Consider the following 20,236-nt stretch of genomic DNA (forward strand, 5'->3'; position numbering starts at 1 on the left):
ACGGTAGGTCATATTCGTGAAAAGGGAAGGGTATTGTAGTTACGACACAAGGAACATATCCGATATCATCTGTGAAAGGGTTATTCCATAAGAATCGTGCATCTTGTGTTAAAACCACTAGTAATTAATACGACTGATTATGCATAATATCATAATGGATACCAAAAACATACATTCAATTAGTAGCCGGTACGTACAAATAGTATTAATTAAATCATTGCCGAATATAAAAAGTTTAAAGTAAAACAGTTGCATATAAAAAAACAACCATTACATGAAATGATTTTTTTTACCAAATTCAACAAAAAAAAAAAAAACATCACACGATACCTATTAAAACCATTAAAAGTTGAAATCGGGTACAAATATTGATACATGTTCTTCAGACATGATCATTTTTCTGCCAAATGTCAAATAAAGGAAGTTAAAAGATTTGCTGTACAATATATTTCATTATTGACCTAGTTTTATTTCAAAGGGTAATCGGAAATATGTCCAATGATCAATTGAAATTCAAACACGAAAAGGATGTTATTGTAATGTCTATATATACCAAGGGAAATATTTATGAATTCTTTGTGTATTTTGTTTAAATAAAATATGGGATTTTTTTCAGAGCAGGGTGTAAACAGTGTTGTTGGTGGAGTCCATTTGTTCGTGCTCTTGTTCCCTTTGTATCCAAACATGCTTTTTTATTTTTATTTGCAGACAACCTAGAACTGTTACGTCTCCATTTATTTATTTTTAATCTAATAATTTTTCGGGTTTATTTTGGCATGACATTGAAGTTTGCAATATCAGAAATTCATATTTATTACAGCTTTTTTTCTGATCAATGTAAAGACAATTTGCACCTCAATTGTTTTTTTTTTTTGTCATGTTAACTCTTACACTTTTGTTTAGCAACCTTTGAGTATGCCATTAATTTATCTGGGTCACCCATTGTAAACCCGCAACTCATCCTGATCGCCATATCAAAGTTGTTCAAATTTTCTCAGAAAATTATTCACATCATGTCATTGCACATTTTTTTGATGATGGGCGACGATCGCTTATAAATTTTTATAAGAGCATTGTTTTGGCGATTAATACTATAAGAGCTTTACTCACAGAAACGACCTGTGCATAACTATTAAAGGTACCAGGTTTATTTAATACGCCAGACGCGCGTTTCGTCTACAGAAGACTCATCAGTGACGCTCAGATCAAAATATTAAGAAAGCCAAACAAGTACAAAGTTGAAGAGAATTTAGGACCCCAAATTCCAAAAAGTTGTGCCAGATACGGTTAAGGTAATCTATGCTTGGGATAAGAAAATCCTTAGTGTATCTAATAATTTAAACTTTGGCAAACAGTAAAGTCATTATATTGTGCATGTTGTGACGGGCCATAAAACGATTTTAATCGAAATGCGCATCTTGTGCAGGAAAAATGGTACCATTAATGTTATTATATTACCTGCCACATGTTCCTATTCTTGGTCAAAGTAGGGAGTATAAACAGTGTATTGTGACTTACAGTGGCGGATCCAGGGGGGGGGGGGTTCCGGGGTGCACACCCCCCTTTATTTTTGCCGATCAATGCATTTGTATCGGGACATATGTTTTGCACCCCCCCCTTTGCCCTCCAGGGCCTGGGTTAGCACCCCCCCTTTCGAAAATTCCTGCATCCGCCCCTGACTTATAAATAATATTGCTGTCTCAATGATGCATACTCGATATCTCCCGTTACCCTTGTTAAAAAAAGCAGCGGTATTATAATAAAATCATTAACATTTATTTTTCTGTCTATCATATCAAAAATAAAATTGCATGTATTCAAGTGAAAAATTTATCCTATTCAACTATCTTTGATCCATTCATTTGATGTCTTTAAGCTTTTTATTTTGCACTTTGCTAAGGGACTTCCGTTGTTGTTTTACTATTAAAATGTTGACAAATAAAGAAATGCAGTTTAAAGTTGCCAATGACAAAAAAAAAAAAAATAATCACTTATGTGATTCATATTCTATAAAATATAATTTCAGGAAAAAGTCAACATCCTTCTATTTTGCACTTTGTGAAAAAATAGAAATTGGTAATGGAAATGGGAATTTAAGAACGTTCGCTCCTCTTATTTTTGACTTTTTGTCAGATGTTCGGAATCCTCTAGTTTTATCCATATAGTAACAATTTAATGTCTATTACATACAATTTTATAAGACAATTTTGAAAGTCTTATTTTATCCTTGTTATTCTGTCACAATTTTTTTGAAAAAAACCCATGCCAATGTTAAATGAAAGAAAAATCTACAGAGATTAAATTCACGCTATATATCATGGACCTGCCCTTTTTTATTTTTTAAGTTCTGTTGTTTATACACTATCAATTCATATCAGTCTTTTAAAAAGCTTGTTATTTTCAAACACAGTAGGTTTAAGCTGATTCTAACAATTGTTTCCAATGTGTGTTATTTTAGAGTCGGATTTTTTGAAAATAAGTTTTTTATGCCTGGACTCCGACATCCTTGTTATTTTGAGGAAGTCAGCTCTTCATCTATATGGAATAATGAGAACATAAACATTGATAATGTCTGTGTTTATTATAGAAGTTGGCCACTAAATGTGGTATGGACTGTGAATGACCTTCTAGATGAGGAAGGAAATATATTGTCCTAACAAAATTTTGAACGGCTATATATTATTAAACCCACATTTTTTGTAATTTTACGGGATAAGAATAGCATTAAAAAATGTTTACTAACTAAAGGAATCAACACTGAAAGGAAACTAGAGGCTCTCAAGAGCCTAAGTCGCTCACCTCTATTTACTGATGCTTCGGAAATCATGTAAAATATTGTTGAAACATTAATAGTATTAAATATAAGATATAATTGGTCTATGTAATGATAATATTAAAAAAACCTGCTAAATTTCTGTAAAAAATACTAACTCAGTGGCAGAAACCCAACAACAGGTTGTCCGATTCTTATGAAAATATCAGGGCAGATAAATCTAAATTTGATGAAAATTTTTGCCAACCGACAAAATTTGCTTTAAATGCTTTTTAGTTTTAGAGATATAAAGCAAAAACGGCATTTTACCCTTATGTTCCATTTTTTGCCATAAAGGCCATCTTGGTTGGTTGGCCGGGTCACTGGACACATTTTTATAACTAGATATCCTAATGATGATTATGGCCAAGTTTGGTTAAATTTGTCTCAGTAGTTTCAGAGTTGAAGATTTGTGTAAAAGATAGCACAAATTTATTATAAAATTGTTAAAAATGACTATAAAGGGCAATAACTCCATAAGGGGTTGACTGACCATTTTGGTCATGTGACTTATTTGTAAATCTTACTTTGCTGAACATTATTGCTGTTTACAGTTTATCTCTATCTATAATAATATTCAAGATAATAACCAAAAACGGTAAAATTTACTTTAAATTACCAATTCAGGGGCAGCAACCCAACAACGGGTTGATCGTTTCATTTGAAAATTTTAGAGCAATTAGATCTTGACCATATTAACGAATTCACTAGATGTCAGATTTGCTCTAAATTCTTTGGTTTCAGAGTTATAATCCAAAAACTGCATTTTACCCCTATGTTTCTATTTTTAGCAATGTCGGTCATCTTGGTCGTTGGGCGGGGTCACCGGACACATTCTTAAAACTAGATACTCTAATAATGGTTGTGGCGAGGTATGATTAAATTTGGCCCAGTAGTTTCCGAGGAGAAGAGTTTTGTAAAAGTTAAAAGACGACGACGGACGACGGACCAGGTGAGCCAAAAAAAAAAAAAAAAAAACCCAACAAGCTTTGCTACCTTTTAATATTTAACATTTTTCAAGTCAAACCGAGGTTCAAAAGACATGTATAATATTTTAAGCAAAGGTACAAACCAATTGTTATTGCAGCTGAGCGAAAATGCGATATACATAATATTCAATAAAGTCGGCGGAGATTGGAAAAAATCCATAATTGTGTAACTTAATTTTCAAAAAATGCCAAGCTCTGTTTGTTTCACTACCGAACTCTTCACTGTATTTTAGGTACTAAAACTATACTTTTAAAAATGAACCTTGTACAGTGTAATTTATGTACATTTTGCAAGGAAGAACCAGAAACCATTTATTGTGGGGCTGTCATATTGTAGCAGACATTTGACACCATCTGAATGCATTGATTTTTGACGCAACACATATTAGAATTCCACTAAATGTTGATATAGTCATGTTTGGTCTCTATGATAAACTTATATATATATAGATTGCAGTGCAGGCGATTTGGTGTCACGATATCACAGTAGCATGGGTTCGAATCCCGGCGAGGGAAGAACCAAAAATTTGCGAAAGCAAATTTACAGATCTAACATTGTTGGGTTGATGTTTAGACGAGTTGTATATACATTATGTACACAGCCATGTATCACCATCATTGATGGCGATCCGATGGATACATCTGTTGTAGGGTTGTCACTGACTCAGACGTACTTATGAATATAATTATTTTCTGTGACTGTATCTTACATTAATTTGTAGGATCCTTTACTATAGATAATTTAGCTGATCTGTAACAATAACATCTTCATGCCTTATATATCATGTACTGTAGTACGCCGCTAGATTAAAACTGACGTGGAAAGGTAACACATGCCCACCGAAAGCTCTTTTTTTGAGAGCCCAGGTGGTCGTGTGGTCTAGCGGGACGGCTGCAGTGCAGGCGATTTGGTGTCACGATATCACAGTAGCATGGGTTCGAATCCCGGCGAGGGAAGAACCAAAAATTTGCGAAAGCAAATTTACAGATCTAACATTGTTGGGTTGATGTTTAGACGAGTTGTATATACATTATGTACACAGCCATGTATCACCATCATTGATGGCGATCCGATGGATACATCTGTTGTAGGGTTGTCACTGACTCAGACGTACTTATGAATATAATTATTTTCTGTGACTGTATCTTACATTAATTTGTAGGATCCTTTACTATAGATAATTTAGCTGATCTGTAACAATAACATCTTCATGCCTTATATATCATGTACTGTAGTACGCCGCTAGATTAAAACTGACGTGGAAAGGTAACACATGCCCACCGAAAGCTCTTTTTTTGAGAGCCCAGGTGGTCGTGTGGTCTAGCGGGACGGCTGCAGTGCAGGCGATTTGGTGTCACGATATCACAGTAGCATGGGTTCGAATCCCGGCGAGGGAAGAACCAAAAATTTGCGAAAGCAAATTTACAGATCTAACATTGTTGGGTTGATGTTTAGACGAGTTATATATATATATATATATATATAATTTATAAAAAAAATTTAGTCATTTCACTAGCAAAGTACTTCATCTACAAATCTAAGATCACAGTGTGTTATAGTACTCTCAGTGTTATAGTTGTCTGAGTGATAAGGTAGTGATATCTGTCGTATGCTACGGTTAAATACGAAACTATGTTAAAATAACGTATCTAACTTTAAGGAGACTCACATTAATCGATAAATTGATAGTGATCAATCTCTGTGTTATAGTAGTCTCAGTTTATATATCTATATATGAATATAATTATGAAAGACAGCATGGTCACCAGTATGTGAAGTTCCTAGCAGTCATCCGAAGTTAGTACTAAGCATAGCTCTAGAAATTGACAGATAATCATGACATTTAAAAAAAATCTCTCTTGTTTTGGAAGTTTTTGTAGTTTTGTTTTACTTAAACAAATTGACACACACATTAGTACAGTATTGTTTATTTTTAACTTGTGTTCAATATATACATGGGTAACACCAGTTACTAGGATAATAATCCTGTCAATTTGTCACGTATGAATTTGGTAAAATAAATCAGAAAAAAGGATGGAAATATGAAAATTTACGTGCGATGGGTGCAACAGCATACCGACAATTAACATGACTCATCAGGGTTGAAGCTTAAAAGTAAATCAAACTCCATAAAAATTTTATTTAAATATAAAAAAAGATGTGCTCATGTTTGCCAATGAGATAACTCTCCATAAGAGACCAAAATGACACAGAAATTAACAACTACATGTATAGGTCACCTTTGTTCTGTTTGTTCCAACAAAGTTATTGAGATTTTGTTGAGAATTTAACAATTTACGACAATAAGAAGCTGTTTAGAGTTTAATGCAAAGACTTTTTAAAGTCTTTCGCAAGAACATACTATATTTTTTTTCTTATCCTAGTTTAACTTCCATGCAATCTCTACCCCTTCATGATCATTAACTGTAAAATACTTCTCGGTATTTTCTCTATTAAGATGTCTGATTTATATATAATTATGAAATAACTGTTGTGAGCACAAGATTCACTGCACACTTTCAAAGTTCTGCTTTATCAAACATTAAAACATGAACTTTATGATCGGTACGATTGAGATTTTTATCTAAGATAACTTGGTTTATCTACCGGTATTAGTTGAAAATGCGGCTTTGAACTATAGCTTTCACAGTAGCTGCGAGTATGCACTGTTCAATAATTTGTGTCTTAATGTTATTGTTTTATGTGATAAATTGTTGTGTTGTTACAATACAATACAATACAATGAGGAAAGGAGGAGGGGTTGGTTTGATGGAGTTGCGAGCGGTGTGTGGAACGCATATTTAACTGAATAAACCAGTCTAACCTTAATGTCAATAAAAGACCCCCTCTTATAAATGTCGCTTTACTTTAAGCACCTTTTAAAACTGTTTAAGTTAACATAGTATGTATAGAATCATCAATTCAAAAATATCTTGAATAAAACTATTCTAATTAGATACATTTTCATCTGCTATTAGACGGAAGATGTTGCTCATTTGTGGTAATATAAGTTACTTTTATTTGAAAACGCTTATAAAACAGACAAATGGATGCACTAAAGTAAAAATAGGAGTCACAGATCCGATTGAATACAAGTATCAGCCAAATTTTGTTGATTTTAATACATTTATTTCAAATATGACAAACTTTTTACCCAAAATCACCAGCACCGTATCAGGACCCACCAGCACAATGACAGAACCCACCAGCACAGTATCAGGACATAAATAAACTGAGAAAATGCAAACTTTTCTTAAATTGCATGGGTTTTTCACAAAATATTTTTTTCTTTTGGATTTGAGTATAGAAAGAGGATTTCATGAGCACTTTTGTTTTATTTTTCAAGTTCTAGATTTTCTGAAAATGAGCACTTTTGTGTTACGCTTATTGAAACAGTTGAGAGGGTCAATTTTTTAATGGTTTGCTTATGAACCCATAAGAAACAAAATTGAAAAATCTCAACTGTTTCCTTCCATTTTGTATGAGAGAAAACGTCAAAAATTATCATTTTCGTCTTTGTTTACATTTTTTCAATGATCACCAGCACCATTCAGGACCGAATCACCACACCAGCACAGAACGTTTTCTCGCAGGACACCCTTACCCACCGTGGTTTATGTATATCTTAACGAATTTGGGATATACAATATTGTCTTGTTTTTGTATTTTTAAAAGATAAAGAAGGAAAGCAAAAGTAATTGATTTTGAAACAGAAATAATAGGTTAATAAGTTTCTTATATTACTGTTTTGTTGAGGAAACAGAAATAATGTCAAAGTTACATGTAAACCAATTTTAATTGAACTAAGTCAAGTACTGTAAACATGGATGTTTTGTTTGAAAACATTACAGTTGCTACGGATTCAATATTTGTGGCTACCTATTTCCGTAGATTTAGAGAAGATTGTATTTTGGTGATTATTTGATTTTGTTGTTTGGCAAACTTTCTATTTGAGCCTATAGAAAGTTTATCCTTCATTGACCATTTAAATTCGTGGTTCAGCTTTACTCATGAAATCCACAATAATGGTATCACCGAATAATGATGAATCCGCAATATCTTTATTGTTTTGTTGTCCTGAATGTGGTTTATTTTGTAAACAGTTTAATTTTGCTAATATTACAATTCAAATGAAATTCCCCAAAATCCTCTTGCTTTAATATCAGAATAAGTGACAAGAACAAGCCGAAAAGACCTTGTAAATAAATTGTGCCATATGATTTGCAACAATTAGATACTGTGGATTGTTTTTCGTGGCAAACCAATTTAGGTGGATTTTATTGGGTACAGATTATCCAATTTTGTACGACTTTGCCCCCCGCAGAGCTACAGAAAAAACAGTACATTAACGGGTGTTACACGGACTCTTTTTTAGACGATACACGGACTCTTTTTAGTTGTTACACGGACACTTTTTATGAATAGAATCACTCGTGCATGATCAGTGAGTTCATGGGCTTTTTAACTTTCAATTAGATTTGGACTTTTTGGTTCAGCGACATATTTCCGGTCTTTTTCTAAAATAAAATATTTACGTTAGCATCAATATTTTTTTCAAAAAAATCCAGTAAAATACTATTCATATCAGTACACTAAGAGATTATTAGCCATTTAACTTTAAAAAAAAAGGGGGGGTATGGTTTTCTCCTAAAAAAACATATTTTGATCCCAAATTTTATGAGAAAAAATTTACTGTGGTCAAGCAGATGACAAATTAATGTTCTGCATGATTCAGGAGTTTCCGAATATCGTATATATAATAGTGCTAATTTAAAGGAAAAAAATATTTGGGCGATGGCGTTGAAAAAATAGATTATTTTCATACTTTGAAAAGAGCATCCCCCCCCCCCTATTCATGAAGCAAAATAATCGGTCAATTAATGTATTTTCTTCAATATATGGACATGAATAGTATCTTTTGGATAATGCTGAAAGTAAAAAAATGATGATACCGACGTTTATATTTCAATAAAAGAAGACAGGAGATATGTAAATAAAAATCAAATCTTATCAAAAGATAAAATACCTATCAACTCACCAATGCACGATTGATACTTTAAGTAAAAAAGTATTCGTGTAATACATGTCCAAATAAGCAGCAAGTTTTGAAGAAAATTACTCAACTTATGTCATCAATTTTGGACGGTAAGCTGTGATTGGATCATATACAATGTAGTAACACGTGTTTAATCCCGATCAACACAAGCATGTATTTCAAAAAAAAAAAAAAAAAAAAAAAAATCAAAGGATAGGCCTAAATATCTAAAAACAAGACAAAATCTATTTTTTTTTATTTACATTACATTACCTTCATCAATGAAGTAGGAAATTCATTCTTTTGAAACATTTATATTGTTTTTGAATTTATATATAAATTGAATTCATATATATATCAGGGACGTATCCAGCCATTTTAAAAAGGGGGTTCACAACCAAGGACCCCAAAAGGGGAGGGGGGCGTTCTAACTATATGTCCCCATTCAAATGCTTTGATCGTCCAAAAAAGGAGGTTCCAACCACAGGACCCCCTGGATCTGCCACTGAATATTGAATTCATGTTTTTTGCAGAAAACGTGGGATTTTTTTGGATGTTTTAAGATGGGGAATGGGGGATGGAATAGCACATCCTGCATTTGTTCATCAAAATAAATATCAAGCCAGTTTATTTTAAATTAACTTAGCCCCCCCTTCCCCCTTTCCGTTTCCCCATTAAGAATAAAACGTTAGCTTACTTACCACTAAAATATTTCTTAAATGTGTTAATTTTTTACGATGTTGCATTTTGAAAAGTATCAAATGTGTACAACATTCATCTTTAACTTGAAATGGTTCTTTTTTATCAAATTAATAAATTCCTGATTTTTTTTTCTAGAAAAACTTTCGGTTGAAGGGGGAAAAAATGTGTTTAAACTATACTTAAAATTACTGCTTTATGGCCATTTAAGTTTCTCAAATGTTCAGTCGTGAGAAATGTACTGCTACTTTCTTGAAACGTTGTACAAGTCATATACAAAACAAAAGTAACAAAAAAACAGGCCGGAAACAACCTGCCGTATAGTTTTTCTGCACTTGACCTGACTGCTCGTGCAGAAAAACTATCCGGCAACGGTTGTTACCGGCCGGTTTCTTTGTTACCTTTGTATAGTATCTAATACTTAAATCTCGATGAAGTACCAATCTTGTATCGGACTGTTAATTTTTGAAAAATTACGAAATCAGATTTTCATGAAAATACATTTTTCCCTTAATCCATGAAAAATTGTTACCTTCACAAATGAAGAATCCACAGTATCAGAAAATAAACATCTTTATAGTATTGAATTCTTCTTATGAATCATCTGAGAACAAAAAAAAAAAAAAGAAAAAAATTACATGAAGTATTAGTAGTGTGTTTTTTTAGTTTTAGATCATTAATAGTGTGTTCCCGTCCACGTCCACTTGTATTTTTGTCAATCTGATGAGTTAAGCTTTTTCAACTGATTTTTATGTTTCGTTCTTAAATTGTACTGTTATACCACTGTCCCAGGTTAGGGAGAGGTTGGGGATCCCGCTTACATATTTAACCCCGCCACATTCTGTATGTATGTGACTGTCACAAGGCAGGAGCCTGTAATTCAGTGGTTGTCGTTTGTTTATGTGTTACATATTTGTTTTTCGTTCATTTGTACATAAATTAGGCCGTTAGTTTTCTCTTTTGAATTGTTTTACATTTTCATTTCGGGGCCTTTTATAGCTGACTATGCGGTATGGGCTTTGCACATTGTTGAAGGCCTTACGGTGACCTACAGTAGTTGATGTCGGAGTTATTTTGATCTCTTGTGGAGAGTTGTCTCATTGGCAGTCATACCATATCTTCTTTTTTATATTTATATGGAAATGAAACATGTTTATTGTTATATATCATATTATATTTTTATAAATCACCTGAAAACAATCACATTTGTAAATGAAGAAGAAGAAAACAAATAAGAGTCTTGATGTTCATTTGACACTTTTTTCAAAATTAATTATTTTTCATATTTAGTAAAACCTGAATAATTTAATACTATAGGATATCTATTGTGAAAAATTTATCAAGTGTTGTTTTGCTTCAGAAATTCCAGTTAAAGTTTGTGTCAGGAAAAAAAAATAATGTTATTTGCTCTGAAGTAATAAGTCTCAAAATAGCTCACTTATTATTAATTCGGACTAACAAACAGTTTATATATAGAAAACCACATACAATAATAGTCTTATGCAAATGTCACCAGCCACAACATTTTCAGTTTAAAAGAGGTATTTAGGCAAACAGATGTTTATTGTATATTTATTAAGAATTAAATTATGGAAAACTTCATGCCAATTTTCCCTCTAGTGCCACTTATATTACCAGATTTTTTGAAATGCAAAAAACGTGCACTTTTTCATTTATCCTTGGACTTTAGATGTCAACATTATGATTTTTTAAACGATTTTTTGATGAAATAAGTGCACTCCTGCAATTTTTCAATAGACTCTAAATGTCAAGGTCTGATATGTAAACTATGTTTAACAGTCTTTAGAATTATCCCCCCATTTCGCCATCTATTTTTCATAATCGAAAAATGGAAGCAATAATAATGATAACGCGCTGTGAATTTAGCTCTTGAAAACTGATAAATTTATCCATATAGCATCATTACGATCTTTATATTTCAGTTTTATTCTAAAAGACAAATGTATCTACTAGCTACTGAGCTTCATTTAATGTACTTTTATCCTTTCTTTGGTCAACTTAAAACTATTGTCTGGTCGGTTGTTAAAGGGAATTTTTGAATGTTCAAATATTAAAAAAAGAATTAGATATTTAGTGTAAGGGCAGACTCAAACTGACACAAAAATGGATGCTTTTTTTGAAGTCTTGCATTTTAAAGATTCAATTGTAAAGTGAATCGTCAAGTACTTTTAGTAAAAACTTGTTATTCGAACATACCTACTCTGTTGTCATGGCTCATTAGAAAAGTATTTCACTTGATCCATATATTTCAGTTTAGTACTGTAAATTTTAACGTTATTATATTAACTTTTAGCGTATATATAAATAAAAAAATGTAAAGACAGTAGTCAACGATCTTTCTTACGAGGGCGCTGGATCGTTACGAGTAACGATACATATATTAAATAAATAGATTATATAAACGCATAAAAATCAAAGCCGGGTGTTTCTATCTTCTGCTCAAAATACACAAAATATATATAAACGCCTAAAAAGTGTACAAAACAACACTAACAGAAGGAAGCATTAGATGTAATTATCTATAAATATTTCAGATAACAGATATCCTTCATCAGTATGATTAGGAATTAAAATCAATCATATCAATCTATTCTGTTTAAACTGTAACAATCTTGAAAATTTTACAATTCAAACCGAACAAAGCAACGCTTGTACAATTCATAAATTTAAAAAAAAAACGTAGGTTAGGTATTCATAACAGAGCCTGCATAGATATGCTACTGACAAAAATAGAAATGTGCGAAAAGTTTTAAAATATATTAAGGCTAAGTACCATATTTTAATTAAAAACAAATGTAAGATGCGAAAAATTCTAAATATGTACATTCATTAAACTTTTAAAGCAAATAAAACCAGATGAACGAAATAGGCCCTTTTACCGTCTCCAATAAAGAGTTCCAATTCTTTTGTTTAAGTTGAAAATTTTACATAATTATCTCTTCTTAGAAAAAAAAAGAAATCACAAAAATAATGAACTCCGATGAAAATTCAAAACGGAAAGTCTCTAATCAAATGACAAAAGCAAAAGCTCAAACATATTGAACGAATGGATAACAACTGTCATGTTCCTGACTTCGTACATACATTTCTTAAGTGAAAAATGGGTAATTAAATATGGTTTTATAGCTATCTAAACCTCTCATTTCTATGACAGTGGCATAAAATCTCATTATATTGACAACGATGTGTGAACAAAACAAACAGACATAATAGGTAAAAATGTTCAAAACTGTTTAAAACAATGATCATGAGTAGCTAGAAATTTACTATTTTCAGATATAATTTTTTTGTTGTGTGTAATATATCCTCATGTATGCATTAAATATTCTAAACACGTGGTAATTAATTAAAACAGCAAGCTTACTGAAAACGAAAGTACAATGGTTGTCTTCAAACTCATATGCGCATAATTTATCACATGAGAACCCAAACAGATCGTTGAAAACAACTCATGACTTCAAGACTTACCACATACATATATATTTTTTGCTGTTACACAATATTGAAAATTATTATAAATTAAGGAATGTGTCTCCCTCGTGCAAAGCTCTGATTCCTTTCACGGATTTGGCTATACTTTTTTGAACTTTTGGATTAAAGCTCTTCATCTCTTATATTAGCTTTGGATTTTACATATTTTGGCCACGAGCATCACCGAAGAGACATGCATTGTCGAAATGCGCGTCTGGTGCAAAGAAATTGGTACCGTTAATGTTATAACTACCACTGGGTCGATGCCTCTGCTGGTGGGCTGTTAGTTCCCGAGGGTATCACCAGCCCAGTAGCAAGTACTCCGGTACTGGCTTGAAAATACAGATTTTTTGTGTTATAAAATTTGCTGTTACAAAATATTAAAAATTATCATAAATTAAGGAATTTATCTCCCTCATGCAAAGCTCTGATTCCTTTCAAGGATTTGGCTAAACTTTTTGGATTATATCCTTTATCTTTTATATAAGCTTTGGATTTTACATATTTTGGCCACGAGCATCACCGAAGAGACATGTATTGTTGAAATGCGCATCTGGTGCAGAAAAATTAGTACCGTTAATGTTGTTACTACCACTGGGCTGGTGGACTGTTAGTCCCCGAGGGTATCACCAGCCCATTAGCCAGTACTCCGGTACTGGCATGAAAATACGGATTTTTTGTGTTATTAAATTTGCTGTTACAAATTATTATAAATTAAGGAATGCATCTCCCTCATGCAAAGCTCTGATTCCTTTCACGGATTTGGCTATACTTTTTGGAACTTTTGGATAACTGCTCTTCATCTTTTATATAAGCTTTGGATTTTACATATTTTGGCCACGAGCATCACTGAAGAGACATGTATTGTCGAAATACGCATCTGGTTCAGAAAAATTGGTACCGTTAATGTTATTACTACCACTGCGCTGATTCCTCTGCTGATGGACTGTTAGTCCCCGAGGGTATCACCAGCCCAGTAGCCAGTACTCCGGTACTGGCATGAAAATACGGATTTTTTGTGTTATTAAATTTGCTGTTACAAAATATTAAAAATTATAATAAATTAAGGAATGTATCTCCCTCATGCAAAGCTCTGATTCCTTTCACGGATTTGGCTTTACTTTTTGGACTTTTGGATAACTGCTCTTCATCTTTTATATAAGCTTTGGATTTTACATATTTTGACCACGAGCATCACTGAAGAGACATGTATTGTCGAAATACGCATCTGGTTAAGAAAAATTGGTACCGCTAATGTTATTACTACCACTGGGTCGATGCCTCTGCTGGTGGGCTGTTAGTCCCCGAGGGTATCACCAGCCCAGTAGCTAGTACTCCGGTACTGGCATGAAAATACGGATTTTTTGTGTTATTAAATTTGCTGTTACAAAATATTAATTTTTTTCATAAATTAAGGAATGTATCTCCCTCATGCAAAGCTCTGATTCCTTTCACGGATTTGGCTATACTTTTTGGAACTTTTGGATAACTGCTCTTCATCTTTTATATTAGCTTTGGATTTTACATATTTTGGCCACGAACATCACTGAAGAGACATGTATTGTCGAAATACGCATCTTGTGCAGAAAAATTGGTACCGTTAATGTTATTACTACCACTGGGTCGATGCCTCTGCTGGTGGGCTGTTAGTCCCCGAGGGTATCACCAGCCCAGTAACTAGTACTCCGGTACTGGCATGAAAATACGGATTTTTTGTGTTATTAAATTTGCTGTTACAAAATATTAAAATTTTTTATAGATTAAGGAATGTATCTCCCTCATGCAAAGCTCTGATTCCTTTCAAGAATTTGGCTATACTTTTTGGAACTTTTGGATTATAGCTCTTTATCTTTTATATTAGCTTTGAATTTTACATATTTTGGCCACGAACATCACTGAAGAGACATGTATTGTCGAAATGCGCATCTGGTGCAGAAAAATTGGTACCGTTAATGTTATAACAATATTTAATTAAAGCATGTAAAAAAAAGATGTGATATGATTGCAAATGAGACAACACTCCACAAGAGACCAAAATTACACACAAATTAACAACAATAGGTCACCGCACGCCCTTCAACAATGAGCAAATCCCATACCGCATAGTCAGCTATAAAAGGCCCCGAAATGACAATGTAAAACAATTCAAACGAGAATACTAACGACTTTATTTATGTAAAAAAAAAAAGAATAATAATAAGATGCTTGCGAGGACAGTCAATACAACATTTATTAAAACGCATGAATTCCTCAGAAAAACTGATTAAGATACACGGTAGTATTTGCATTAATTTAGGTTGCTCTTTCAATGTATCTGAACAGTGAGATAAGGCAAAAAATACAGTATCTACTGAACATTCTTTCCTAAACTGAGAGATGAATCGGGTGTAGAAAAATATGATGTTTTAAATCAATACAAAAGTCAAACATGGTGATTCAGGAGTAATTATTGAATTGCCAACTCAATTTATAGTTAATCTAACAGAAAGAAACAGTTTAAGAACCAAATCATAAAAAAATGATATTAAAGTCCATTCCACATTTTACAGCATGCCTTACATTACTTGAAGCATTTCCAGATTATGAAGGAAACACAACAATACTCTTGAGATGGCAGTTAGCTATTATTCTAAAACCTTTTTGACAGTACATGTACTAGAATATATATCTAAGTTAACTGTTTGTCTATTTCTCATGCATGCATTAAGTTAAATTATGTCCCCTTACATAATCAGTTTTCCTTTATTGTGCTTTTGATTGTCAGAAAATCAAAACAATCAATAACAGTCAAAGGGAAAATGAATAAACTATTAAATCCTGCTGATAAACAATCATAATTATATTTTTTGTTATTTGTCAATGTAAAGAAACCCCTATTGCTTTCTCCATTACAGCCAAATATGAGGACTAAATGAATAAGTAAGGACCCCTTAACTACTTAATGGGTAAAAAAAACCCCTCATACTGTTGTCATATTACCAAAGAACTACAAATTTAACCCGAAGAAAACTCATCTATTCCCGTGAAAATGATAAAACTACTAAAATATGTCGCGTCTCAAATTCCAGTGGTTGCACATGTTTCAGACAGTGCGAAAAGTTTAAGCGAGCATTTATAATTTAAAAAAGTACTGCAAGTTACTTAAAGATAATGAAGTTCTACTTTCTAGGTGAATTTTTACATTATTACTCACAGATTAAGCAAAATTTGCTGAATCGGCAATTTTCACTCTCAGGGGTGGAATTTAAGGCCTTTTTATTATAGTTGCCCTTTATCAACTTTTTATTGATGAACATACAAATTGGACAGGTGAAAACAAAACCTTTATTGATTTAGTGTTAACATATATATCCCCCTTAAGGTGGCACGGTAGTATTTCCTGGCCCATAAGGGATAATGATAACCTTTTTAGAAATTTCAACACTTTCTAACTCTGCAAAAAAATCTACATTCACAGTAAACTGAAGTACTTTCATTTTAGTATTCAGAAATGAATATAAATGTTTATCATGACCGTTTACTTTTTTTGCTATTTTAAAAATCTAAGGCCACTAGTGCTTTTAGGTCTTTTATCATCAGTTTTGGAAAGTGTCTTCAGTTGATACTGTATTTTTTTGTCCAATTACACTGTTCAGATACATTGACTTAGGTAGGGTACACAAAAGAGCAACCAAAATTCTGGAATGCAAATACTACCGTGCCACCTTAAGGACAATGAAAGTAAAGTTTTAATCATTAGAAACAAAAGGGGACAAAACTGTACATTTTCCGTAATCATGTGACTATACACTTCTTAATTCATTAGGTAATTTCCATTATTATTCGGTGACTAATTCACCAAAATGTTCGGCTAACTGCTGAAGGTCGAGTATTTGCAATTACAGCAAAGAAAAAAGTGCAATAAAGATATTTTTAGACAAAAAAAGAAAAAAAAAAAAGAAAAGTAGTTATATTTGTATACGTGGTCCTGCATGTGGGGCGTATATTTTAGGTATTTAAGCAAGCATCCATAATTCTCTTCGACATAAACCAACCTACACTATTCACGGTAAGACAATGTTTAATATTTTTTTTTAAATCGGGGAATTGTTTAACAAATATTGAAATTTGTTTAAAGAATTCTTTTTAAAAATAAGATATAATAAATAAATGTAACTTTTTGAATCAAATATTCATTTTCTGAATTGCTACAAGAATAAAATAGGGAAATCCCTACTTTTTGGCTTGGACTATGTTTCCACTGGTTATGAGTAGTTGATAATCAAAGGTACATGAGAACGTCAGAACATTCCAGTGAATTTCGCCGCAATATTTTTTTTTCTTTTAAATTGGATGCATTATCCATAAAAGAAATAGATTCGAGGAATAAGAAAATAATCAATAAAGTAAAATCAAAATACTGTGTAACAGATTAAAGATGCAATATTGATTTTCAACAAACAAGGTTAAGACGGTCTAAATATCAACACTTTTTAGTCCAGTGAACAAACTCTATTTCAAATGTTTTTTTTAGGAAGAATTGTAATGCATTACGTATTCTATAGAAATTGTAAACATTTTTTGAACCAAGTACCCTTGTTTTTTAATACAATAAATTGTAAATTTGGAAGGAAATGTTTTTCTGTTGATTATTCGTAAATTAAACATTAAAACCTTTCATTTCAAAAACTATAAAAAAAAAATAATAAGGATTGCTGTTTTAAGTATAGGTGATAGAATTATAAAGAAACAAGAATGTGTCCCAAGTACACGGATGCCCCACTCGCACTATCAGTTTCTTTGTTCAGTGGACCGTGAAATTGGGGTAAAATTCTAATTTGGCATTAAAATTAGAAAGATGATATCATAAGGAACATGTGTTCTAAGTTTCAAGGTGATTGGACATCAACTTCATTAAAAACTACCTTGACCAAAAACTTTAACCTAAAGCGGGAAGAACGAATGGACGGATGAACGAACGGACCCACAGACCAGAAAACATAATGCCCCTCTACCATCGTAGGTGGGGCATAAACAATAAGGGTTGTTGAAACCCTCACATACAACTATTTCTATTATTTTGTAGATGATGAAAAGGAATATAATGCTGGCTCTCCTCATTACAGTTTTCGTATTGAACGGAATTGGTAATGCTTATTTTTATTTTTATTTGTATTCGTTTTTCTCGACTCCACTGATTTCTTTTTTCCTAAATAACAATTTTTAAACATAATTCCTTGTGCTCTATAAATTGATAAGTAGTGGTTGCGTCTGAAAATATTAATTTTGCACGAAAGAGCTGACATTTTACTATCTAAAACCTTAGACAATTAAAGATTTTCTCAAAATGTCCTATACTTTGAAACCTGTTAACAGCTTTACATTAAAGTTATCAAAAACTGCAACTGACCTAAATCGAAATCCAATATTTCAATGCTTCTGAAGAGCAAAAAAAAGACACAATTTATTTACGGCAAAAAATATTGCTAATTGTAGTAACCACAACACTCAGAGAGACACCTAAATCAGCAGTAACTCGGCAATCTGGTAAATGTGACAAGAAAGGTAAGAGTAATTGTTATTAATGGTCTTTTGATGAGCTTTAAAAATCTACTTTACTTTATTGACCGTTATATCATTATAAGAATTTAGTGTTTTATAAATCATTAGCATGTGAATACACATGCATACATCTCCACTCATCATAATGATACATATACCAGCAAAAACATCAAAGTAGTATGTTATGTCAATCTGTATATATAAAAACGAAGATGTGGTATGATTGCCAATAAGACAATTCTCCACAAGACACAGACATAAACAACTATAAGTCACCGTACGGCCTTCAACAATGAGCTAAGCCCATACTGCATAGTCACGTATAAAAGGCCCCGAAATGGCAATGTAAAACATAAAACATTTCAAACGAGAAAAGCTAACGGCACTATTTATGTACAAAAAATGAACGAAAAACAAATATGTAATACATAAACAAACGACCACCACTGAATTACAGGCTCCTGACTTGGGATAGCCACATACATACAGAATGTGGCGGAGTTAAACATGTTGGCGGGATCTCAACCCTCCTCTAACCTGGAACAGCGGTATAACAGTACAACATAAGAACGAACTATAAAAGGTTTAACTCATCAGATGGACAAAAATACTACCTTCTTGCAACAAATCGCAAAATACAATTGAATAAATTGTTGTCATACTTATAGGTCTTCCTAATTTGAAAGTGCATTTCGGCATCCTTAATCAAGTTTCTATTTTCTGGAATCTATATTTGAATTGAAGTTACACGTTGGAAGCATTGACACAGTTCGTCTTTTAACTATAGTCAACAAATATTTTATCGTATCATCTTTGTTTGGCCAAGTGCTAGTTAATGTAATAATATAATTATTCTAATAAGACATGAACACAGCATCACATACCCAACGAAAACCAGATGTCAACATCAATAAACGATTTTGTAAAATCTGTCTAAAAATAACCAAGCATATACACAGTGTACTAATCGTAAATAGTTTATTAAATTATTACTATTTGTACCTATGTTCTTATTAATTTAAAAACACCATTTTTAAAAAAAATAACATAATATTATTTAATGCTTGTGGATGAATTCATTTTTAGGTCCAACGCCATGTGCACATGGAGCATTCTATGAAGATACATGTGACAAGACTAAATATTATCACTGTGTATGGAAGAAACCTGTGAAAATGCCATGTCCGGCGGGTCTTGTATGGAAACAAGCAATAACAACATGCGACTGGCCATAAAAGTTATTCTAATACTTGACTCTGGAATATTAGACTGAAAACCTTTAATTAAGTACAAACTGTAACTAAAGCATGAGTAACTTTTGTACTGAATAATAAAAATATTTCAAAATTTTTCTTTTTTCTATAGTCTGCTCTCGCGAGTATTTCAATTTGTATTTTGTTTTCATGTTAAAAATAAATTCTTGAATTAGTTCATTTCAATTGTTTCAAATTTTTACGTCATGGCCCTTTATAGGTGACTATACGATTTGAGTTTTTCTTATTGTTGAAAGCCTTACAGTTTTCTATAGTTGCTTTCATTCATTTTATGTGAACTTTGGTGGACAGTTGTCTCCTTGGCAACCATACATATTTTACCACATCTCCTTCATTTCAACTATTGGCAATTATGGACCACATGTTTAATAAATATAACCAACGCAACACGGT

The 20,236-nt window shown here is 32.3% G+C and overlaps 1 protein-coding gene across 1 annotated transcript in view; it reads left to right on the forward strand.

Moving 5' to 3' along the window:
- LOC143045578 (chitin-binding domain protein cbd-1-like) overlaps window positions 1-20,002 on the forward strand; it is a 49,224-nt gene extending 29,222 nt beyond the window's left edge. The window contains exons 2-4 of the mRNA XM_076218180.1: window positions 18,094-18,154; window positions 18,504-18,572; window positions 19,656-20,002. Coding sequence (XP_076074295.1) covers window positions 18,094-18,154; window positions 18,504-18,572; window positions 19,656-19,804 — 279 coding nt within the window. The 3' untranslated portion in view covers window positions 19,805-20,002. The remainder of the gene's footprint in view (window positions 1-18,093; window positions 18,155-18,503; window positions 18,573-19,655) is intronic.
- The last annotated feature ends 234 nt before the right edge of the window (window positions 20,003-20,236 follow it).

This window comes from Mytilus galloprovincialis, chromosome 9, assembly GCF_965363235.1.
Source record: "Mytilus galloprovincialis chromosome 9, xbMytGall1.hap1.1, whole genome shotgun sequence".
NCBI classification, from domain to species: domain Eukaryota; kingdom Metazoa; phylum Mollusca; class Bivalvia; order Mytilida; family Mytilidae; genus Mytilus; species Mytilus galloprovincialis.